Raw genomic sequence first — 24,468 nt, 5'->3', positions numbered from 1 at the left:
TATGTATATGCACATAGGTACATTCCAATTTAAAAGACGTTCACATGGTAGATGTTGTTATCGATGTACTTCTTCATCTTCTGCGACTCGACATGCTTCTGTATGGGCGTCTTCCACGTGTAGGGGGTGAAATCGGGGCGGACCTCCTCAGGTATTTTGGAAATGTTGGATCTGAAATTCTTTCTGCACACCATGGCTCTTTTTTTCTGTATCCTTTGAATTTTATATTTGTACTCTTTTAAAACGTTCTTGAACCAATAATCTGGCCAGTGGCTCGTACAATAATGCGGTGCAAAATGGCATACGTATTTTTTCCCCGTCATTTTGCATAGCGTTTTAATAGACACAATTTTGTTAAGGCATCTTTTCAGTGCTTTAATTCTACTCATCCATTTGTTACTGCCACTGAAGGAAATCTTTACATTGTCTAACCCAAGTATGTAGCCTAAGGGGAGGTACTTCCTGTTGATTTTCAATCCTCTGCCTAGTGGTCTGGGAATTATTTTAACATGGGAAGAATATTCTTGTCCACTGACTGGAAAATTTAAAACGCAGTTCTTATAATTGTAGTCTATAAAATCTAGGTTACTAATCGAATTTAGGAGGGCGCTGTTTCTCGCTTCCTTAATGTTTTTTCCGAAACCCACACCGTAGCCGTATACGCCCTTGCCGTTCCCTATCACGATGATGATTCTTATGTAATACACGCGTCCATCTGCGAGGGGTAAAAAATGGAGGAGGAAATATGTAACACCGTTTCGTTGATGATGACAACTTTTTTTCAACAAAATGAAAAAAAAAAAAGGACAAATGCGGTGCAATATAAATGCACATCTCACGCAAAAGTGTGCGAACCTTTTGTCATGCTCATCATTCGTTTAACTTCCAAAATGGAGGACCTCATTTCGTTCAGTTTAAGCATAGGGTCAATGGTTTCCTTTTCCCTTATATACTTATTCGTATTATGGTCGTAAATAGTGTTTGGAATTTGCTTATACTTGTAACTGTACGAATCAGTGCTTTCATCAAAAGAGTAGGTGATTAAGGATCTGTTCATATTGTACTTTTTTTCCTTTTCAAGAAACAGATCAATGTCCATGTCGTGATGAGCATCGCCACAGTCCTCTTTACTTAGAATCGTTACAGCAGACTCGTTTGAGAATATCATTTTTTTTAACTCATCATCTGGTATGTGTTTATTCTGCTGCAAAGTGTTTATCTTTTCCTCAATGGAAAATTTTGGTTTTTCATTAAAAAGATGAAAAGGAGAAAATTCTTCGTAAAAAAAAAAATCCGTAATGTTCCGACTTGCACATTTTAACATTAGGTACGAAACGTACTTGTCATTTTCTGTTATTTGCAGAAAATTGGTGTTGTTATTTCTGAGGAGATATTTTTCAAAATCTTTTACGTCCATTTTGAGCCAGTTATCCAGTCCGATTTTTTTTAAGTTTAAAAACATCATATTTAATTGTTCTTCCAAATTGGAGTCCACTTTTTTCTCCAGGAAAAATTCAACAATACTTTTAAAATAGTAAGTTAATCTTTCGGTGGAAAATTCTTCTTTAGGATCCTCCCCGCTGTTTTCCTTCATGGGTAAGTTATCATAAGCAAAATCGTTACCCAAATTGTAATATTTTTCTTTATATAGCATTTGATTGTTTCGTTTTTCATTTGCTAGGACTCGTTTTATGTGTTCTTTGATCCATTTTTGGACATACTCATTCTTCATACTGCGAAAGGCGGATGGCAATTTAGGTTTTATTTTCTCGTACACCTCGTCCATCCATCTATCTACATCAGTTTCTCTCTTCTCTAGGGAAAAGAACTCACATAAATAGTTCATAAATTTGTATAGTCTATCATTTTCGTCTTTTTTAGGTAGTTTCTTTTCTTCCATGAAGTCCCCAAATAAGTAAATTAAATCGTCACATATATGGTTCGTTAAACTTTCTATGGCTAGACAAAAGCTAGATGGGTTGAATATGGGGAGGTTCATTTTGGTAATACTCATAAAATTGCTATCATCCACATTGGCCTGACAGGCCGGTTCGCCATCCGGTGAGGTGTCTACCTGATTTTCAATGCATTGGGTGGAGGACAAATTTCTGCTCTCATTGTCCACCATTCTACCATCTATATAGTTGCTTCTCTTACTGGTTGCCGAACCTTCCACTTCATTTTCACCATCGTGTAGAATATTTTTTTGGGCAAACTGGTAAACGTCGTGATTAATTTTGCTATCTATGTTCATAAAAACATCCTCATCGAAAATATTGGCTTTGTCCGTTAACTTTAACAAATTATACATTCTTATCGCCTGCTTGTATTTGGATTCGCTCATTTCTGCCTTGCCCTGCTCTGGCGGGACGTGCACACCCACTTCACCCCCCCCGCTACTGCTATTCATGTTGGTGCTGTTCCTGCCATGTGTGATGCCTTTCCCCTTTTTCCTTTTCACTTCCTCTAAAATTGTCTCATCCAGCAGATACTCATCACCTTCGGCCTCATCATAAATCAGCTGTCTCAAATAGTCAATTTTCTTATTTTTTATGTTTTTACTAATCGTGCTAACGTTAATTTCATTGTTGTAAATGTTATCCAGGTATTTATCTCTCACCTTTTCGTTATATCTGTTTTTGAGCGATTTGTTCAAGTGGCTGTTATGAATATGCCGCTCGTTCAGTCGTAGAAACCTCTTGCAGCATTCTCCTTTCGCAAAAACGTTTTTCAGCATTTTAAGCGAGAGAACAGTTTTGTCATTTGCGTCATGCTTCCACAACTGAGGTTTCTTTTCTTTCCACGCCTGTACGTGAATCCATGTTTTTGCGGAAATTACAACAGGGGTGTAATAAAAAAATAATGGGGATACGAAATGGAGGGGAAAAATGTGTCCCTTATATAATCATCGGAGGATGCATACAGGAGGAAAAAAAATTGGAGAATATTTCCCTTTTTTACATATTTGTGTATATATTTGAATGTAGGAATATGACACAAAATATATGTAATATTACAAATGGGTGGAAAAATAATTCGCGTATGGCTCACACAAATAATTGATGAGAAGGGGGCGCGTGAAATAATGCAAACTGGCACAGGTATAAGATGTAAAAGGAAAAAAAAGATTATCTGAAGAGTACTTACAGATGTACATGCTGCATGGGGTCAAATGCTTACTTCCTATGACGCGGAAGAAGTTATTTCACCGTCGCACAGAAGCGAACAGTAAAATGTGCGCATAGAATAAGCGCGAAGTTATATAATGCTTTCATTGTTAATGTGATAATAGTCGGATTGTCCGTGGAGAGGGGTTGAATATCTTCCCCCCTCCGCTTAGGCACTATTGGACGGGAACCCAATTTAATCGTATATATCTTTCAAATAAAAAATAGGATTCTCCACCCTTTTCGCCTGTATGTACTGTTCCGATGTTGTGGAAACTCCTTCATCCTTTGGAATTTGAATGACCTTTTCTTTTCTAAAAAAAGAAACAGGTGTTTGCGTCTCAACCGTTTTTTTCGTATACAGTTTTTCATAGTCCAAAAAGATTTTCACTTGTAATAGCTTTTTGTTTCTTCTTGACTCTTCACTCTCCAGGGTGGACTCTCTTTCAATTTTGTGTTGCATGTCGAAAATGTTATCGTCGTAGATTTTCAGGGCGTTTTCATTATATCTGTTCAAGTCATCTAGGCAATTTTTTATTGTTCCTTCGAATGTGCTGCTGGAGAAGGTTTCCATCACGGCAGCTATTTTGCGGTAAATTTTTATATTACTCTGTAAAAGCTGCAGTATGGGGCTCTTTCTTAGGGTAGCAAAATTGGCACCGTTGTGAGAAGAGTGCGGATCGCAAATATTGTCACTGCCTGAGTTGTGCGCTATTGAAGCGTATCCGTCTCGTTGCGTTTTCCCCGGAGTGCCCCCCATTTCTGCGCCAGCTCTGAGCAGAAGACCATCCAGGCCATTGTTAACGCAATTTAAGAAAATGCCTTTCGAGGGTTCCAGGGAGTCTTCACCCAGTGTGTCTTCCTCATCTTTTTGCTCATTTATGCCTTCGCTCTCGCTTACGGGATGCCCCTCCGCAGATACTCGCGGAAATTCAGCAGACGAAACTTTGTCCCCTTGACCAGCCCGAAATAAATGGTCAAAAGTTTCCTCTTCCCTGCTCTGCACTAAATCTTTGATTATTTCCTCTTCGTCGTTCTTCTCGTGGAAGTAAAAAAAATCCAACTCGTAATCCTTCACATTTTTAAAGACGTCCAAAGGGGGGTTGTTTCCACTTCCCTTCTGTCTATTTTTTTCTTCGGTACAGAGTATATTTTCGATGCATCCATTTTTCTCAACCATTTTGGCGTAATGTATAAAATGCTTATTTGAATAATTGTATATGATGCACTTATCATTTTTTACATTCAAAATGGGGAAGTATTTGTAAAAATGTTTTAATAATAAATGGAACATGTGAACCGATTTGATGAGTTCATAATTCCTTTTTACGCAGCTTCTGTAGCATTTGCTCATTTGTATGAAGTTAAAATGTAGGGAATGCACAGGATTGGCAGTAGGGTTTGTGGGGTCCCCGCTGCTGGATAGACTGCCAAGCAAATCGTCTGTCCCGTCCTTGGTGTATTCACCCATGGTCCCGTTCTCATTATTATTGCCTTTTTTATTTATGTCATATATTTTAACAAATAAGGCAATCATTTTTTTAACATCATTTTGTATCCTCAGAATTTCTGATTTCATCCTTTTTCTGGTTTCCCTTATGTAGTGGTAGAATATGAAAAGGTAAACGTAACAGCTGAGGATGATTTCGTGGGTATGTTCTTCGCTGCAGTTAGGGGGGGTTGGTTTGTAGTGTTGTCTTCCACTCCAAGTTGATGTATCTTCCGTTTCCCTTTTGTAATTCAGTTCGTTTGGGGACTTTTCACCGATTGAGCTATTCACCCGTTCACAGTTTTGCTGTATATTTGGTGCAGCGCTTTCTGTGTCTACGTCTCTTTTCAACCCGTTTTGGTTGTTTTGCATGTTCTTTCTGAGCGAATTGGCTTGGTTATCCTCATTCGGTGAGTTTTTTTCACTGCTGCGGTTGCTTCCTTCCAATGTTGTGTCATTGGCGCATATGTTCGGCTGGACCCCCGTCAGGTATGTTCCCTCCTCCATTTGTTCTTCCCTTTCCAGTGGGAGTGACTCCTTTTCCCTCTTCATGCCCTCATTTAAGTATTTAAAATAGTTATAAAGCGTCAAAAGCGTGACGTTGTATATTAAGTTAACGTACTTGTATATGTTCACAAAGAACGTTATGTACACGTATCGAAACATTCGGATGTTTAGCGATTTTACGAACTTGGCGAAGCTATACATTTGTTCCTTTCCCATGTGGGGCACCATGTTGACATATATGTGTTGAAAATTTTGGGGGGTATTCAAAAATATAAAAAATTCTACATTTCTGTAGTTCTTTTTGATGTACCTGTGCATGTAGAGGTATATAAAAATACCCAAAGATAAATTGAGAAAGAATCGTAGGTAATTTTTTTTTTTCCTCTTATCATTTTCGCATATGAATTGTCTAATTTGCTTCCTGGTAACAATTTTGCGGAAAATTTTGGTAATACATATCATTCTGTTTTTCTTGTTATGGAAGCGGCTGTACACTTCGCACAGTTCGTATAGGAAGGACTTTCTAAATGGGCAATATTGAGTGTCCTCTGTGCCTCCTCTAGGGTTGGCTTCTGCATTGTTGGTGGTACTTCCCCCGTTTTCATCTTCACTAATGTCTTCCTTTTGCGACTTTCCTTTTTTGTTTTCCTTTCCACCCGGCTTGGAAATTCGCACACTTGAACTGTTCACCCGTTTGAAATTTTCTACAAAGTTGCGCAGAATTACACAATCAAAGGTAAAGTCGGCTGGCACGTCACTGTTGGTTTTCAAATTTCCCACCAGTTTGTTCCCCTCCTCAGGTTCCTCACTTGGGCAATGACCCTTTTGTAACCTGTCTTCATCATTTTGGGCCAAACCAGAGGAGCCACTTTTTACCTGGTGAACGCACTTAAAAAATAGGGTAGAATCGATAATGATACTGTTAACATATTTTAAAAGATAGTATTCTGTTATTTTATAAAAATTGTGAAATATGTCTGTAGAGTAGGAAAAATTATTCACATGTTTGTAGTGGCTGTTTAGTAGGACCTTTTCATGTCTCCTAATTTTTTTGTTAAATTGCTTTATGATGCTTGATTTTTCAGCATTTCGAATTGGACTCGTTTCAAAATTGTAAATTAGAAAGGCTGATTCGACGTCAGGTGGGGTGTCCATTTTTTTGTTATTCTCGTGTTATCGTCCTGATGAGGCGGAAACTGATTGGATAAACTTGTGTACACATATGTGTCTGCACTTGTTTCGCATGATAGTTCATCACTTATTGCGATGTACAATTGTGGTCATGTTTATTTCCTACCACGATGTTACTTTTTGCAAGTTGGACGGGTTACACATTTTTTCCGCCTCGCTGCTGCGATTGTGTGAAGAGGCATCTTCACCTTTTGCTAGACGGGCTATTTTGCCCATTCAAGTGAATATCTGCGCAGGTGCACAAATTCATTCGCGAAATACCGCATAGGGACATATATGGGTCAACTGGGATGAACCTCCTTAACGGAAGAAATCGAACGAACGCTCCTCCTTTACGATCATCGGGTGGTTTATAAATTCTCCCGCAGCAGTCGCGCATTAAGCTCTCTTATACATGAAGATTCATGCGCACGCGGTGGGTACTTTAAAAAAAAAAAAAAAAAAAAATCACTTTTGTCTCACTTGCATTTGTGCAAATTCTCCCCCCTTAAAGGTGCATCTTTATAGCGCCCCCATTCGGGGCGGAAACTGGCCCACATGTGACCTTCCAAAATTTTCAAAGAAGAAAAAATTCAAACCTTTATAAACAATTGGTTCCTTTTTATGTAAGTTAGGGAAATAAAAAAAAACCAGAGCATGATTTGAAAATTCACAAACTGGTCTTTAATAGAAAAAGGAAAAACAGAAAAGTAAAAAATGACGGAGGAAATGAAAATCACAAATAGGTAAATGATGGCCCAAATGTAGTTAAAAGATAATTTGGTAACGCCGTAGTAGCAGGGCTTATTTATTTCCAACACGTAGGTAATTTCTAAAATGGTATACAGGATTAGACAAAGGAAGATAAGGGCACACACAATTTGGTTCAAATTGTATAGCCCCTTATTATACAGGTCCACATTTTTATAAATGGTATAACTTAGTAGTAATATTTGATAAGCATAATTTAAGAAAAAAAAAAGCTTCTTCTTCCCTGTGCTAAATTCCATGTTCAATTTGAAATAATTTGAAATGTAAAAGGAGTCTGTATACTTACTCATAAAAACGTTAAAGTTGATAATAGCCCAGTATAGGCTTATGAAGGTATTTTCTGATAAAATATAATTTGCTAAATTGTCAATTTTGCATGTCCTGATTGCATATATATTAATTAAATTGTTCTGGAATAGTCTAATGCCATACAAAAAACTGAGGAAACATAAAAAATAGATCAGGTAGTAGCATAGGATCCACATGCTGTAATAACAAACTCTGGAGTTGCTAATACTGTATAGGTATCTTATTTTTATTTTGTTGTACTTTTTCTCCTTTTCACTTTCGTCACTACTTTCGTCCTTCTCATTGTTGCTAAACTCGTTCATGTCTACATTTATCAAATCATCATTTATGTCACTCGTTTCGCTCTTCTTGTTATTCAAATGGTTTATGTTTTCCTTGTAGTTCACATTTAGCAATAAAAGAAGGCTGTTCAAAATGGTTAGGACTCCCAGCAACTCCCATTTTACCTGCCCTGAGCCAGAGCAGCTCATATAAAATATTAGCCCTAAGGGGGAACGGAAAAAAAGAAGAAGGGTAAACGATGGGGATGAATCTGTATCCACAGGTGCGACGATTACATAGCGTTGTATCTTAGCGTCCTCCGCGCAAATAAAGGCACACTCAGAAATGAAAACCGCACAGTGGACCTCATCGGAACGCTATTTTTCTTAAACATAAAACTAGACATGCACTGAACATGGAGGCCCCCTTCGCAATGGCAGAATGTGGTGTACAAAACTAACACAGTAAAAATTAGGCCATTCATATGTACAGACACACGTGGCGGTATATAATACCCCACCATGCAGTACACACGACGACTCTTGCTCAGCCCATTTAACTTACAGTCATTCCTGTCAAAGGCGGTAAAAACGGTGTGAATACCGGTGAATATTACAAAAAAAAATACAGGCAAAATGGTAATCTTCAATTTATGCCTCTTAGCCATACGGGCGTTTTTATTTTCAAAAGGAAAGTGATAATATAGCTATCTGAAAGGCAAGCGACACGCGATGCGCTTGTGGGGAAATGAATCAGGCTTTACTTCATTGGCTGGCATACGTCATACATCATACGTCACACGTTACATGTCACATGTTATATATACATGCGTACAAATATATATACGCAAATCAGCGAACGTGAAAAAAAGGGAAACGTTGACAAAAGGTAAAATAAGATAAAATGAAGTACAACGAAATGAAGAACGCGCGGCGAAAAATAACAAGGAAAAATTCGAAATATTTTGTTTTACAGAAAAAAAAAAAATCACAAACGTGAGGATTATTACTGAGGGGCAAAATAAATCTGAATGCAATTTTTATTTCTCTGGCTCTTTTTTTTTTTTTTTTTTTTTTTCCTAATAGTGAAACAATGCAATTTTTTGAACAGAAATGATGACCTCAGGCAAAAATAGAAGCGATGGGAAGAGAAAATTTTTATGTGGTTGTTTGGCGGTTACATAAATGTTTGCAAAAATGTATACATCAATTTTGTACATCACCCCCATATAAATACACGCGTACGGATATACATGCTTTACGCGGGTGAGTGAATTTTTCTTGGTATCCCAGATGTATTCGTTCGTGCTGAAGGTTTTATTTGGCCCCTCCAGTTACAGTTTCCCCAAAGGACGGGTTAAACAATTTTAAACATGTAAATTAAGGTCACATTCTTCATATCATTTAAAATGGGATAAATCATCCCCGCAAAATTAAATATATTTTTTTTTTCTTTTCTTTTTGCGCTTCAAATGTAGTGCAAATTTGTACCATTATGAGGGTATCCCTAAGGAGGCACGTATGGATGGTATGTACATATGCACATGTACACGCGCTGCACAACTGGAAAATAGCGAATTTAGTTCTGCCCCCAATCCTGTAGCCAATTTTGTTCAACATGCGAACACAGTGGTTGCTGCATGTATGTTCTGAATTTGGTAGCAGTTCAGGGACACAACCATAGATTTTTAAGAACCCAGGGTTAGACAATGCTTGCCTCGTTTTCACCATTATAAAGGTGTTTCTTGCGTAAGGGGGAGGGATAAGCGTAACGGAAAAACGTTTTAAGCCATCTGGAAACATCCCCATACTGGAGCAAAAAAAATGCTTAAGAGGTAGTACAAATATATTTCTACCAATTTGCACACCGTGCCAATATATTCAAAAAACGAAATCAGTCAACTGCGAATAGAATAACCGCACCGCAGGTATCCATGTTTTACTTTTTGACAAATTAAAATTGATCAGGCGGGGGAGCATCTACTCGTGTGTTCCCTGCACATATGTGTGTGTGTGTATACATATGGACAGTCACACCTGGTTACATTTTACCAAAAAAGGAGCGGCCTTTTCCGTTTTGAAGGCCCACACGAAACAGAGAAGAAGCATCAAGATGGCTGATGGCTTCTATAAAATGAAAAAGAAACAACTGCAAATTAAAACATTATGAAAAGTGATACAAACAAAGGGTGTAATGTGTGCGCGAACACGGAGGTTAAAATTCCCCGCCCTATTGGCCACTTCTGCACACGTATGGAGGCAAAAAAAAAAAAAAAATAACGTGGCATGCAGGAACCGCTTCACGTACATTTTTGCAACTGGTAAATGTCCAAATTGGGATGATACAACTTTTTCCACGAATCTGGAATATTACTTATCAGTTCGTTTAAGTATTTTTTCCTTTTGGAAGGATTTTTTTCAATTTTTTTCCACTTGGAATAATTACGTTTAACCTTATCCATCATAAATTGTGTGATGGAAGTTCTATCCAAACTTTTCAAAGAAGTAATTAAAGGGAAAACTAATTCTTTTAAGAAAGTTCTCTGAATTTTTATAAAATTATCGTGCGAATTTCGATCAAAGAGAGGATTAATTTGATAGCCTTTTTGCAGCTGTTCATCTCCTTCGTAGTAGAATTCATTTACTAATCTTCTGACCCACAAATAATGTTCACTCCAGTCAACACAATTGTGAGACAAATCAGCAGCTTTTATAATCATCTTCAAACATAGGATAATATTTTTTTCTATATATGACCTAATTTTAATGGATTTTATGCGAAATTGAGCCAAGATTTTTATATGCTTGCTCATATCCGTTGCGAGAATTACTTGTATAATTTCTTGCCTCAAATTGAGCACAGTTTTGGCGCTTTCATTTTTGAAAATGTTATTTTGTTCCTTAAAAAGAATGTGAAATAAATAGGAGCAGTGGTAGTTCTCCAAAATGGACTTATCGTTATATATTACACTTAAAAAATTGCTCGAATTTTTGAGAAAGAGATTTGTTCTCCCAAAGTGGCCAATGTCGTGCCCTAAGGCGGCCAACAGAAAGGCAGCCATTTCGTTATCTCGAAGAATATTCGCTGTGTCTAGGTTGTTCACGAGCATATTGCAGTGTTCTGCTACCTGTGGTGGGGCGTAGAAGGAGGTGCATAATGGGAATAATGTGCGAAAGAAACGTTGGAAGGATAAAATTAGAAAACAGAGAGGGCAGGAGGGGAAGGATAGCACCCCATAATTTTCTGCTCCATAGACAGATAAGCATAGGCTGGTGAGCGTAGTGAGCATGTTCCCTCGTATAGAAGCCCATCCCGCTAAAGAAACGAAACAATGGCCATCACCCCATTGTGAAGGAACCCTCCTGAAAAAGGCTCCTATCATACCATGGCCGCATGAATACAGTTATGATAAGGAACGTTGTTATATCCTTCCTTCATCTCACAAAGCAGCGAACGTAGGGTTTCATTTGGCACGTTATGCTTATCGGTGTAGCATTTGGTCAATAAGTTCATTCCTAGTTGTGTAAATATGTTATCATTCGGTGTGTCCCTGTTTAAAAATTTGGTGTTGCATATTCTCGCGGTTACGTCTCCTGAGCGCTGGAAAGGGAGAAAACGGAAAAGTTTTTCACTCAACGAGTTATATTACGGGTGAATCTATTTAGGTGTGAGATGGTCACTGGAATGGATTGGAAGCAATCCTGGTAAGGCGTCCACTCATATTTGATTCGTTGCATGAGGACATACATGTGCACGTACCACGCTTATGTCAAAGTCGCCTTGGTCTGGTTTAATCTCTTCCTTTTTTGACGACTTTTTTGATAGCAAATCCGGCTCCTGTTCTTTCCCCATATCGGACATCGATTCTACCAACGATTCTGTTTCAGATTCTTCCGCACCTTCGTTAATCCCATCTTCCGTGTGCTGTTCGTTGTCCTGCTCCTTTGGTTCACCCCTACAACCAGATCGCTGCTTATTTTTTTTAATGTCCATCATGTAGCCATAGATGTGGTTGTAATTCTGGAAGAAGGTAAAAGGTGGGTCCGCGTGCCAAGCGGTCGCACCGGGTTAGCAGTGTACATAGATATGTGCATGCACATGAGCACCCTAAACGCTTATGTAACTATGCATGAGGGTGTACACACGTGAAGGTATGGCTCCCCCTCTAACCTTCTTGTTTATCGTCCTCAAATCTGGCGAAAATAAGTTGTCCTCCTTGAGAATATTTAAAATTTTTTTTAAGTTGTTCACGATGGCATAATCCTTTTCTTTCGAGGGTGCATTTGAATCGTAGTAATTTCCGATGGACTGAAAAGGAGGGAAAAAAAGTGGGACTCCTATGAAGGATTCCTTTTCTTCCCTATATCACATGATGGGAATGATTTTTCCATTCCTCCTTTTTATCTATTCATGTACACTTATTTGCATGTACACGTAACGAACAAAGCAGCAAAAACGTAATATTATGAGAGAGTGCTTACATCTTTGATTATGTCATAGATTTCCTCGATGTTGGTCACTGACGATCTATCTTTCTCCTCCCTCAAGTTTATCTTCAGTTTAATAATTTGCTTCGTCTGCTTGTTCGAATTATTAAATGCAAGTCTCCTTTGAATTTCAATGATGTATCGTATCACGAATATGAAAATGCTTCCTACCAGCGATGAGGCTATCATGAAAATGCTGCAGTGGAAAAAGGAAAGGGGATGGAATGGCCGTCATTCTTACTACTCCAGAATTTACAACAGCATCTGTCCGTACATGCATACATGTGCCCATTTACGAGACGGACTCATTTTTATGCCTGCACTGGTTCATTACTTATCTGTAAGGACATAATTCTTCATCGTTATGATGTAGTACACGGAATAAATTGCCACCTTCATCGTGAAGAACAGGACGTCGAAAACGCAGGAGTAGCAGATTCTGTTGTAAGTACGTGTGGGTAGGTATTATGTATGTTGGTATGTTTGTATTTATTATGTACTTACCTCCACTGGGGCATGTCCACCTGCGCTTGCGTGGAGCTTTTCATATAAATAGAAAATTTCTCCTTCCGTGTGAGGCACGTTCGTATGTAAAAGTGACTTTACTGGTCATTTCTTCCTTTATTACCTGCATGGTATTATCGTTATCAAATACAAGACTGGCAGATACGCGTAGAAGCACAGGACGATGTTGATCTTGTTGTGGGTATAGGTAGCGTACAGGAAGTTGTTCACATTTACAACTGTTGGTAAGTGGTCCTTGACGTCGTTGAATAGAATGAATAGCCACGAACACCACAGGATGAGTACCTGATAAAGGAAACAGGTGTACATATATGTGCGTCTTATAGTGATAAATGTGCGTCATTGTTAACAGTTGCCTGTTCCTCTCTTCCATTAGGCGGCCACTGTGTTAACATTATGCCGCCGCTTTGCCGCCTTTTCCTTCGTACAGAAATCGTGTAAGAAATAAAAAGCTTCGTCCTGATTGTTTTAAACCTCTCCACGTAGTGTGTCTGGTGCAGCATTAGGGACAGCACCACGTTGACTGTGGCGAAGATGTGTAAAAATGCGAAAGTCCATTTTAGGATAGAAAATAAATCTGCAAGGTGTAAGAAGGGAAAAAAAAAAAAAAATTATTATACAGATGATATGGCATAGACTAGGAAGAGGTACCCCTATGTGTGCCAAAGCAGCACCGATCCATTGGCTCTCTAAACGAGGTTTACTTAAATGGTCCAACTAAACGTACCATTAATCTTCCCAACGACTAAACAAATGGAGTACATAAGCAAGAGAGAGCTCAAATGCGAAATCAGAGAAACGAATTTCTTCTTTTGTATATTATCACATAGTTCTACAATATATGTCAACTCCTCCTCTTTATTCTTAAATTTAAGGGGCCAAAAATTAATGACCTTTTCTTTTTCACTACTGGGAAACGAAAAAAGAGAAAAGGTCTCTTTAATTGTTTCATTTTTTTTATACTTTTCTTTACTATCATCTATCATTTTGTTCTTTTTTGTTTCCTTCTTTTTTTAATATTATTGCATAAAAGGCAATTACACAACGAAAAAGTTAAAAGAGCAATTTAGGAAAATAAGCAAAATTTTAGACACCCCTAATGCTGGTAGGAAGAACCAAAATTGTGGCCAAACGTAAATGCAAAATTAACGTAAGTAACTGTTTAGTATGGGAAAAAAAATTATGCCCCCAAAGGCCCTTCAACCACATAATGGTAAAAAGACATAATGAGTGTAGTAGAGAAAAAAAAAAAGAATTTACAAAAGAAATAGGGAACAAAATGGCAAACAAATAAATGAGCACACTGCGCATGTGTGTATACACGATTGTTGTGTAGTTTTATTCTCATAAAAATGAAGGGAAAGCACAAGAAAGCGTTTTACTATTTTTCTTCACAATTGACATGCCTCAATGATATATTATATTGCCTTATTTTGCGCACAAGTAGGCATTCATTTTTACCATTGGCCCCCCAAAAAAACTCTCTTAAAATGTAAATAAAGTTATTTACATGTTGGTACAAATGCAGACAAAAGCGCGCGTAACTGCTACACTCGCTTTTTGCCATTCGCGCACGCGTGTGTGTTGTATATGGTTAAAGGGTGAGGAGCTGTATGACACAAAGTGACAAGACATATTTCTTATGGCGCGTCCTTAAAATATTTCACAACCGCAAAATTCGTCTATGCACGGGTAAGAAATTATATACATACATATTGTTCTTGCAACTGTCGCCTAGTAGATAAAACGTGCAACTGTTTAAGCTCATGTTTAGACCGTTGCAAAAGACCAACTGTGACGTCAACAATTCGACCAAAAAAAAAAAAAAAAAAAAAAAAAAAACACAAAAGTGACATTCCTTTCAATTTTGCAGAACGTATTTGCAACATTTTCGCGAAAAAGAAAGGATAACATTTGTCTCTTTAGAATTAAGGAATGATTATAATGACCTATGAGGGACGATCATTCATTTATGCGTAATTACGCGGAATTTTTTTTTTCCAACTTTTCCATTTTATACATTGCCAATGGCAAAATTTCCCATACGTTTGCTTATAAAGAACACAGTTCATGTGTTATACTTGGAAAGAAGAAGTTGTTCATTTTTTTACCCTTTGGTGCGACATTCCCTCTTAGGGCAAGATCATGCAGAATGGCATCACACAATGGGGACCACATTGGTCGTGTTGAACACACGCATTGATGGAGCGAAGGGAATGAACGAAGGAGGTGCCATTAACTTTTTACATATGTGTGAGCCTCCAAAGTGGAAAAAGCTAATTTCACCTTTAGTTCTGCTTATCACCAAAATGTGCCACGGAAAAAACAAAAAGGAAGAGGAATAAGAGTGACATACGAACATTTACATACATCTCGATAAGGGAAAAACATTGAAAAAAAAAGGTTACATTGCGTAACAGCCATATTTCACAAGAACTGAGTAGCATACACAGTGACGCAGAAGCACATTTGGAAAATTCGTTCTTCTTTTCATACCTTTAAAAATAAGTGTGCATACTTTTTCTTTCCTGAACGAAATGTACAACTTTGCATTAATTTGTCCATTCTAGGTGTTTCCATTTAATCTCAAAAGAGACAGAAGGTTCATGCCCTTTGTTTAAAGTACGGCGAAAAAAAAAAAAATAAAACCAAATATAATAAATAAGTACATGAATAAATGTGAAGCACAATTTCTTGGCAATGTTCAGAACAAATTTTTTCCCTCTTTTATGCACTCTAGCATGTACGTATTTTGCTAAAAAGAATTATTTCTCTTCTTGCACATCATGTTAAAATAAATTTGTTTATTTTCACATTTTTCAGCTTTAATTTAAATTTAATTGTTTTTTCTCTTTTAGTCTTGGCTTTAACAGGGCGTGTGTGTGCCTCTGGGCAATGAACGCTTTTGCGCAGTTACACATATCGTACATTTTACCCTTACTCGGAGATATGCGCCACCGGAAATAGTACCACCAGTAGTAGTACGACTAGTACGTGTATCTCCCTGCCCACGTGTGACAAATAAAGAAAGAAAAAAGAAGAAGGCACAAAAATGAAATTGTGAGAATTGCACAGGGGTAAAAATATTATTCAATGTTTCATTAACCCTCAGAGGTAGCACAATTTGCACCCAAAAGGAGTAGCCTTCCCGCTCTCATAGTAGCAACCCTATTGGCAAGCTTCGCTACGAAACTGTACAAAGCAATAACCTTCTGAAAGGAAAAAAACCCATGTTACGTGTGCAATACATCAGAAGGCACACGCGCACTTCCATCTATGCCTACACGTAATATGCGTGCATAGAATCGGAAACGAAGACTATGCTATGCGGGTATAGCCTAGAATAATGAAGTGACTGAAATGGAAAATCCAGACAAGTCTGAAGAAGAGGGTAAAAATATCACGCAGCGTGATAAATATAAGAGTGAGAAGGATAACACAGATACATTTACAAATGACATTTCCACGGATGGAAAGAAGAGTGACTCCCCCAACGTGAGTAAGAACAAAGTAATAATTAGTAAGAAGAGCTTTTTTACAAATGTGCTTACGTCTACGAGGGGTGGAAAGAACGAAGTGGACGCAGAACTTGTCGACAGAGTTAGGAAAAAAAAGAACGTATTGAAAGACATGGACACGAAGGACAACCTTTGTAAGGGCAAAATAAGGAAGAAAAACAGCAACGTGAAAAATGTGGACCACTTGCACAATTCGAACAATTTGGACTGGCCGGACACCCCTGATGACGTCGAGTTGAACGAATCTTCCATAAAGAAGGCCACGGATAGACATGGCAACAGCCTAAGCGAAGTGGATGTCATATCAGAAGCGAACAACTCGATAAATGCGTTCACGGACAACGATACAGAAAATAACAACCAAAATGACCTGATCAATGAAAATAGCTCAATCAATTGGTCCACCAGCAATTTAAACACAGATAGGAACTCGGACTTCTCAAATGTGGAAGTGAAGATCCTAAGTGGGAAAGAAGAAGATGACACGAAAATGGTAGAAGACAATTTTGGCAACAAGTCTTATAAAAAAAAAAAAAGTGGAACTAATGAATGTGGAAAATTATTGAGCAACATGCAGGACAAAAAATTGAAAGAAATAAATATAAGCGACAATATGGGGAAAGAGAAAAAGGGTAACTTCTTCTCCAACGCGGTGAGATCTGCAAGTCTACTAAAATGTGTTGTAGATGACAATTTAGCTAACGTAAAATTGGAAAAAAATCAAGACAATAAAACATTCATGATGTATGGAATTAAGAGAGAAAGTACCTATGACAACAGTGGGAAAAGGATTAGTATACTTAAGAACTATGCTAGTGTGAATGGAAACACGAATACGACTGCTCAGTCGAATGCTTTTTTCTACGCATCGAGTAAATCCTGTGGACATATTAAACTATCTAGTGGAAATATAAAAATGAAAAATGGCAAAAATAATTTAAGTGATAATAAAAATATGTGGAGCGCTTTTGAAAATTTCTTCTGTGAAATATGGAAAAGAAACATGACCATAAAAAAGGAGTTTTGCAATTCGAATAGTAAAAATGGATTGGGTCCTTTTAAAAGTAACTTCACCGATAATTACCTAAATCAGTCTAATGATAATGAGTTGATGACACAGATACCTTTAAAATTTAAAGACGAAACGATTGAAACATTATATGTGCTAAATTTAAATAACTGGATTTCTTCACGGATGATCATAATTGGAATGATCATGTTAATTTTGTGCTTTTTCATATGGCTCCTTTTTTCATGGTCCTTCAAATCAAGTGCTTGGGAAAAAGACAGTTATATTGTTATGCTATTTCATTTGCTGATGATTTTAAATACCATCATTTTGCTACTTTTTATAATTGTTGGCTTAACCGAATTGAGTAAATACGCAGAGGTCATATCTTACGTCCTTTTTGGCATTATGGTGGGAATGTGGGGTTTATGGAACATAGCAACCAGTCTAACTTTAAATGATAACATTACTTCGAAAGTGATACCATGCTTATCTTCTGCCGTTGAAACGATATATGCCTTGACCTACATTTATGGTCTCCTTCCGCTTGTCATTATGGATGTATTCTTCCCCTCCAGGTTTGCGCGAATTTGCCGCATGGTGTGTTTGTGTCTGCCCCAATGAAATGTTACATGTGTGCAGGGGAAAATCGACGCGATGAGCGATTAATACGTATTTGAATTGATAAGATATGCCATATTTTATTATATATATGTATATATTTTTTTTTTAATTTCCCCTCAGGACGAAATACAACTGGTTCATGCACCTGCTATTTATCGTTCTAAATTCCACTAGCATAATATTGGTTGGAGCGAGGAACCCTGAATTGGTGCCTTCCGTCTTTGTGTAATCCGAAAGAAGCGAAAAGATAATGTTGGCCATATTAGGCTACCATTTTGGAAGCAGAGACATGGCAAAATCAGTTCACTATTCACACGAAGATCATATTTTCCCTCCAACTAGTCAGCATTTTTCTCCTCCACCATTGTGTCCACTTCTTTTAGGGTCTTCCGCGTTATCGCGTATACGACACTGTGCTTGTTTCTGTATATAGGATGCTACACGTCGGAGCTGCAAATACGTTACGTGTTCTACAACTTATTGGTAAAATGAGGGGAGTGACATATTCTAGCTACGTAGAAACATAAAGCGGAAGTGCATTTTTATCACTTCCTAATTTGCTCAAAGAATGTGCAACAGTTTTGCTATGAATATATCGCGTCCATATATGTGTCACAATTTTTTCTCATTTGTTTGTTCCGTGTGGGGGGGAGAACCTTCCCCGCAGGATGTGTGTACCTGCATATTTTTGCGTCGATAGGTGAGTGTTTCTACCGCTCTATTTATTTCCTCCCGTTTTGCCCCCTTTTTGACGCTCCCAAATGTGCAGATAACCGGCTACAAACTGGACAAGGTAGAATCGGCCATGAACAAGAACAGCAAGAATAATAAAAAATTTTCAACCGCTATGGAGGATTTGGTTCTGATGATAAAGGAGGTAACACAGCACGTGTAACGCTTCACCGGAGCACACGCTTCACCAGATCACATGCTTCACTCTCCGATTATGCAAAAATAAGTGCTTTCAAATCGGTTTTCTTTCTTTCTGATTATTTTTGCGAGAGGGAGCGATTTTACCTAAAAGTGGCACATTGCTCGGTTGATTAGCTGTGCAAAGTTTCGCTGATGTGCCGCATATGTTGGTGCCTTCATCCGAGCAAGTTGTAAAGCAGAGGGGAAGGCAAAGTAATATTTCCTTTTTTATTTACACATTATTTTTTCCCCCTTTCAGTGCACGAAAGTTATCCTAGAGTTGGAGAATGAAACGGAAATAAATTTCAATGTGCATAGCAAGACCTCTTACTGCACAAATATCCTGGAGCAATGCTTGTCTACACTGACCAAAACGGATAACTTGTACAACGTGGATTACGACCTTTTCGATAAGCTCGAGGTAGATCTGCATGTATGTATAGGGGTCATGTTAATGTGGCTATATAAGCACATAATTGTACTACTGCTCTTTTGAGACATGGCATCGTGGAACTCCGTTCACGCTTTCAACATATGCTCCCCACGTCACTTGTTCGTTGGCGAATCTAGGTCTGTTCACTTATGTTCACGCTTGTCTATCCCGCCCCACCTTTCAGAACAAAAAGTTCATAGAGGCATACGTGAGCAAAAGCAAGAGCAATTTCCTCGGGGACCAGGATGAAGGGGCTGACTTCAAACTGAACAAGTCCTTTTCCACCAACGATTTCATATGCATCGATAAAGTAGATATAGACAAGAAGGAAATAAAAAAGTTTCTAAAAGAAATAGACATTCCTCGTGTCACCAATATGATTCAACTGATTGATAACAAATCGCTTTCCGAGTGGGACTTCAACTGTTTGAATTATTTTGAGAATTCCAAGTACCCCTTTTTCGACATCAATCTATCGTTGATGTTTACCATCGAGCATGACATTCCGATGAATTGCATCATAAACTTTTTGTCCTTCGTGGAAAAGCAGTACAACAACGTTCCTTACCACAACACCATTCACGCGACCATGGTGGGTATCAACAATCGTAAAATAATCAATGTGAAAAACTAAAAAGCGCTTTAAGTGTCTTTTACCCCCCTCACATAGTAACAGTGCCAGATTCCAATTTGCTAATTTTTTAATTTGTTTTATTTCCCCCGGGAAATTTCTCAGGTGACGCAGAAATTTTTCTGTTTAAGCAAAAAGTTGGGAATTTACGACCACATGGAGTACAAGATAAGGCTGGTGATGTTCATCTCCGGTATCTGCCATGACGTGGGTCATCCTGGCTACAACAATTTATTCTTCGTGAATAGTCTCCACCCGTTGAGCATTATTTATAATGACATTAGTGTGTTGGAAAATTACCACGCGTCTATAACGTTTAAGATTCTGCAGCTAAACCAGTGCAACCTTTTAAAATCCTTCTCGGAAAAGGTAAAGTCGAGGGGGAAAGCGGGCGGCTCGTTGGGCCTCCGAACAAGTGAACAGTTGAGATGAATGCACGAACGAACGGATGTACCTGCCAATGCGTGTGTATATTTTCCCTTTCACCCTCCTCAGGACTTTCGACTGATACGGTCCTACATCATCGAGCTCATTTTGAGCACCGACATGAAATATCACTTTGAACTAATTTCCAAATTTCGCATAAGACGAGAAAATGAGGATTTCGATTACGTAAAGAACAACGACGATTTGTTGGTGCTAATAAAAATGATTATAAAAAGCGCAGACATATCACATGGATCTGTCAAATGGAACGAACATTACAAGTGGTGCCAACGAGTGTTGTGTGAATTCTACTCCCAGGGTGATGAAGAATTAAAAAATAAAATGCCCCTATCCCCGTTATGTGACAGAACAAAGCACAATGAAGTTTGCCAATCTCAAATTACGTTTCTCAAGTTTGTCGTCATGCCTCTGTTCGAGGAACTCACCTACATAGATGACATCAAATTTGTGAAGTAATTATTATTGAGGGGGAGGGATCTATTTCTCAGGGGGGAGGAAGACTCCTCCGTCTTCACCGTTATGCGTGCTGATGCATATGCGTGCGTGTATGTCCATGTGTATGCACGTGTAAGCATCTGCATGCATGTGAATATGTAAATGTCACCCCTTGGACACGCCCGCTTCGCCCCTCTCAGGAATTTCTGCCTAAAGAGACTACACAGCAACTGTCTCATGTGGGAAAAACTTATGAAGGAAGAAAAAGCCATCAAGGTTTATGACCCAACGTCTGTGAAGAGGAACGAAAAAAACAAAAAAAAAATTGACAAAAGGAAGAAGAGTTACATCGATTTAACGTTATTTTTTATAAAAAATATTTCCGAATGATGTGAGAGGGATCACCCTTCAGAATTTAAGAAATGCTTCTTTCTAATTTTAGAGGAAAATATGCTTGCACCAAATTTTAGTAGCGCGGAAAAGTCCACCTCAGCATCATTTTTTGGCAACAATTTTCAGGACAAAATTATCCACTTGATGTATCTTATATTTTCCTTTACATTTCTAGTACTCATTTAAATCGCCTTTAATTATTAACCATGTTCTTTCTTTTTAATTGATCATGTAAGTCAGGAAAATTTTATTCTGCCCCTTTTTTACGCTCTTTTGTTTTGCCGTAGGACATCAGAGTGTAACCTTTGGATTTAACCCGTGCAGGTTTTTCTGAAACATATTTATGGAGCTTTCTTTTATTTTTCCCACCCTTTCTGGCTTTAATATTTCTTTAATATAATTTTTAGAAGGGCGCACATGACTCTACGCGCAGTGCACATGGCACTGTCTGTCATTTGTTGTTTTTCTTCTCACCACCTTTTTTGTCATCCTTATCGCCATAATTACATTGTTTTAGTTTTTAAAAAATTTTTATTTTAAAATTAACATTTATTCTTTAAATGTAACTCAAGTTTCGTTCAATTGCTTCAGCAAAATTGAACGTATTTATAAACTGTTGCGATTAAGGCAGTAAAAATACTCCATCCTTTTTTGCAACAACTCCCTTGTGTGCTTTTCATGCACGGAAGGTAAATAAACATGTAATTCAAAAGGCTACAAGGAATTAGCAGCGTAAACAGAAAAAACTAAAAAAAAATCATATAGGCGAACGAAAAAAAAAAAAAAAAAAAGGAAGAACAAAATTTTCGCCCCGCGAGACAGTTACACATTTACACCGCCGTTATTTTTACAGTTTCTGTCCATTCCACTTGCCTGAAAAGTTAAGATTAATGGAGGGAAGGGAACGCATGAAAAAATCAATAATTGTGAATTTTCATATGTTCTATTTTTTGTCGCAAATAAGAGAGGCCTCGACCGACTTGGTCAATTTTGTCAATTGGGCCAATTTGTAAACATGCTTACGTCTTGATAACAGGCGTGAGGAGAAACTTTTTCAAGTTTATGTATTTCCCTGGGTGGAAGAATTAAGCGCGAAATGATGTGTGTGCGTGTATGTGACGGTGGGGCGTTAAGGCCCACAGGCATATTTACACAAGCGCATAGGCCTGTGCATACACACACGTGCAGCCATCTCTTACCCTCATCGAAGGGGTTGTCATCCTCGTATAAACCCTGAATGTCCTCATACGTCGTTCTATTGGACAGTATCATCTTTAAATGGTAAAAAAATAAATTGATTAGCAGCAGGGAGGACGTGATGGTGTAAATAATATACAGCGCACTGCAGGAAAACGGGGCAAAAAAGGGAGGAAAAGGAGGGAAAAAATGTGTTGACTATGGAGGGGAAGGGGGGGGCTAAAACTTGAAGAATGGTTAATCAATCAATGGAGTTATTCCTCACTATAAGTTTTGTTGTTCGCTGGGTGCATTTTATTTTGCTCTAATTTACATGTGCGGATATTCAAAGGTTATGTAAAAAATAGACCCTAAGTTTATGTTATGGTATTCCTTCATGCAGAGGCTCTGCAAAAGAGGGGGAAATGACTAAATGAGCGTTGGAAGGGGTGACTAAATAGTTACTGCTCTACCGCAGGAAGGTCCCATGTGCACACACATCCGCACAAGCCTGTCCATTACAATAAAAATTCCAATAAAGGTAAAACATATTATTGTTGAAAGGATTGACAAATTCAAAATGAAGAAAATAAATCTTCTGTAGTTTCGCGCCCCAATACAGTTCCCCAACCTGAGGGGTGAATCGAAAAGGTGAAGAAAAAAGGAAAAAAATGAAGAGAAATGAATAATGGTGAGAAAAACGACGCGCTCATACACCATGGGAACTGCTAACAGCCACCAATGCAACACGTATGAACATTTGGGATTCCACTTTCGTCTTCCTTTATTACCATACGCAGTGGTGATCAAACTTGGTGACACAGTTATTGCACATGTAGCAGTGCTTGCTCCTTGGCTCTTTGAAATGGTTGCAGTACACTGCAGGGGGGGAAACGACGGGCAGACAAGAGAACAGACAAATGGACTAATAAATGGATAGACAATCGAATGAACGAATAAAAAGGGTGAAAACCTACCACACCAGAAGCTCTTTATAATAGTGCCATTTATCTTTACAGTTGTGAAAGCAGCTAAAGGGAAAGAGGGTAAAAAATGGAAGGCGAATGAGTTTATGCGTAGAGACGGGGAAAACAAACCATCTTTAGGGAAATCAACAAAACGGGGCACTGATGCATGAACAGAATTTTCGCTCAGCAAACTACACTCTGCGTACTTCTTCCCTTGGGTAAAGATAAATCTACATAACTCTTTTTTGGAATTCTACAAAAGGTGAGAGAAAAGCAAAAAAAATTTATGATATATTAATATTATGTAAAAATTTAACTTTCCAGTGGACTCGTTCTCCTTCTTACATTCCAGGGTCGCAGAATGCCGTCGTCGTTAGGAAAAATAAGACTAAAATGAAGAAGGCCGTTATTGAAAGTATCGCAAGGCTTAACAATAGGAAGGTCTCTACGTGGGAATAGCTGCAATTCGAGTGGAAAAAAATTACACATGAAAATAAATCTATGCGTTGCGGCACTGGTGTAAGTTGTTAAAAGGGTGACCAGGGAAGTAGCTGCAATTCATTTTCGCTTCTCCGCTTTATGGCTGTGTTTTTTCGTGTCCGAATACGTTGAAGTGTACTCATATATGCAGGAACACATAAGCACGCCTGCATCTACGTTTTGTTCTTCCCCCCCAAGATTGATTCTTATATTTCTTTTCGCACAGGTGTCTTCCCTAATAGAAGGTGAACGCGGGCCTCTCACTACCCCGTGCACATGTGCAGTAGAAATTGTAACGAAGCACTTACACAATTATGTAGATCGGGAAAACCGTAATGACTATGATCGTGTAGGTAAAAATGAGGTGAAGGATATTTGGCCCCGTTATGACATTTCCATCACAGAGAAAAATGTTGTTGCTTTCGTAAACTAGGGGGATGAAAAAGGGGAAAGAAGGGGGAAAAAATGTGCGAAAGTATGCATGCAAGTGTGTACTCACGTATACATCGTTTTTATGATAACATATGTATAGGATTCACGGATATATAAGCAGGAAATCTATTAGGCATGTATGTTTCCTTATTTTTTCTCCTTTTGTATAAATGTGCCGAACCCTTATATAACGGTAACAGGAAAGGAGCCCTGGCCCCTTTTGTTTGAAACATTTATGTCAAAATTGTTTTGAAAAAAGTATAAAAAAAGGGGGGGAGTCTTATTTCTGCAGAGTATATAATGTGAGTATTCCTCATCTAGGAA

At 38.2% G+C, this 24,468-nt stretch overlaps 6 protein-coding genes across 6 annotated transcripts; 1 reads left to right on the top strand and 5 right to left on the bottom strand.

Moving 5' to 3' along the window:
• Positions 1 to 29: 29 nt before the first annotated feature.
• PCOAH_00039400 (Uncharacterized protein) lies at positions 30 to 2,737 on the bottom strand (the record flags this gene model as incomplete). The annotated part of the gene is made up of 2 exons (XM_020060731.1): positions 30 to 715; positions 856 to 2,737. The coding sequence occupies 2 exons, from the start codon at positions 2,735 to 2,737 to the stop codon at positions 30 to 32; spliced, it is 2,568 nt and encodes an 855-aa protein (XP_019916733.1).
• A 626-nt stretch (positions 2,738 to 3,363) lies between these two features.
• On the bottom strand, positions 3,364 to 6,318 carry PCOAH_00039390 (Uncharacterized protein; the record flags this gene model as incomplete). Its single annotated transcript, XM_020060730.1, has 1 exon — positions 3,364 to 6,318. One exon carries the CDS (start codon positions 6,316 to 6,318, stop codon positions 3,364 to 3,366), a length of 2,955 nt encoding a protein of 984 aa, XP_019916989.1.
• Positions 6,319 to 6,926: 608 nt separating this feature from the next.
• On the bottom strand, positions 6,927 to 8,341 carry PCOAH_00039380 (Uncharacterized protein; the record flags this gene model as incomplete). The annotated part of the gene is made up of 2 exons (XM_020060729.1): positions 6,927 to 7,897; positions 8,209 to 8,341. 2 exons carry the CDS (start codon positions 8,339 to 8,341, stop codon positions 6,927 to 6,929), a joined length of 1,104 nt encoding a protein of 367 aa, XP_019916235.1.
• Positions 8,342 to 9,973: 1,632 nt separating this feature from the next.
• On the bottom strand, positions 9,974 to 13,672 carry PCOAH_00039370 (Phosphodiesterase; the record flags this gene model as incomplete). Its single annotated transcript, XM_020060728.1, has 9 exons — positions 9,974 to 10,801; positions 11,059 to 11,274; positions 11,434 to 11,694; positions 11,845 to 11,982; positions 12,156 to 12,357; positions 12,496 to 12,600; positions 12,790 to 12,971; positions 13,115 to 13,263; positions 13,414 to 13,672. The coding sequence occupies 9 exons, from the start codon at positions 13,670 to 13,672 to the stop codon at positions 9,974 to 9,976; spliced, it is 2,340 nt and encodes a 779-aa protein (XP_019916452.1).
• A 2,374-nt stretch (positions 13,673 to 16,046) lies between these two features.
• On the top strand, positions 16,047 to 21,085 carry PCOAH_00039360 (Phosphodiesterase; the record flags this gene model as incomplete). Its single annotated transcript, XM_020060727.1, has 9 exons — positions 16,047 to 17,791; positions 17,958 to 18,062; positions 18,221 to 18,320; positions 18,607 to 18,714; positions 19,009 to 19,170; positions 19,367 to 19,774; positions 19,919 to 20,182; positions 20,309 to 20,712; positions 20,896 to 21,085. 9 exons carry the CDS (start codon positions 16,047 to 16,049, stop codon positions 21,083 to 21,085), a joined length of 3,486 nt encoding a protein of 1,161 aa, XP_019916514.1.
• An 833-nt stretch (positions 21,086 to 21,918) lies between these two features.
• PCOAH_00039350 (Palmitoyltransferase) lies at positions 21,919 to 24,377 on the bottom strand (the record flags this gene model as incomplete). The annotated part of the gene is made up of 11 exons (XM_020060726.1): positions 21,919 to 21,961; positions 22,112 to 22,160; positions 22,288 to 22,430; positions 22,599 to 22,672; positions 22,787 to 22,895; positions 23,056 to 23,143; positions 23,242 to 23,295; positions 23,439 to 23,485; positions 23,578 to 23,691; positions 24,021 to 24,141; positions 24,326 to 24,377. The coding sequence occupies 11 exons, from the start codon at positions 24,375 to 24,377 to the stop codon at positions 21,919 to 21,921; spliced, it is 894 nt and encodes a 297-aa protein (XP_019916069.1).
• Positions 24,378 to 24,468: the final 91 nt, after the last annotated feature.

The sequence above is a fragment of the Plasmodium coatneyi genome, chromosome 12 (assembly GCF_001680005.1).
Source record: "Plasmodium coatneyi strain Hackeri chromosome 12, complete sequence".
Lineage (NCBI taxonomy): Eukaryota > Apicomplexa > Aconoidasida > Haemosporida > Plasmodiidae > Plasmodium > Plasmodium coatneyi.
Note: the sequence above shows the minus strand (reverse complement) of the source record. Positions and strands in the feature narration are given on the sequence as shown.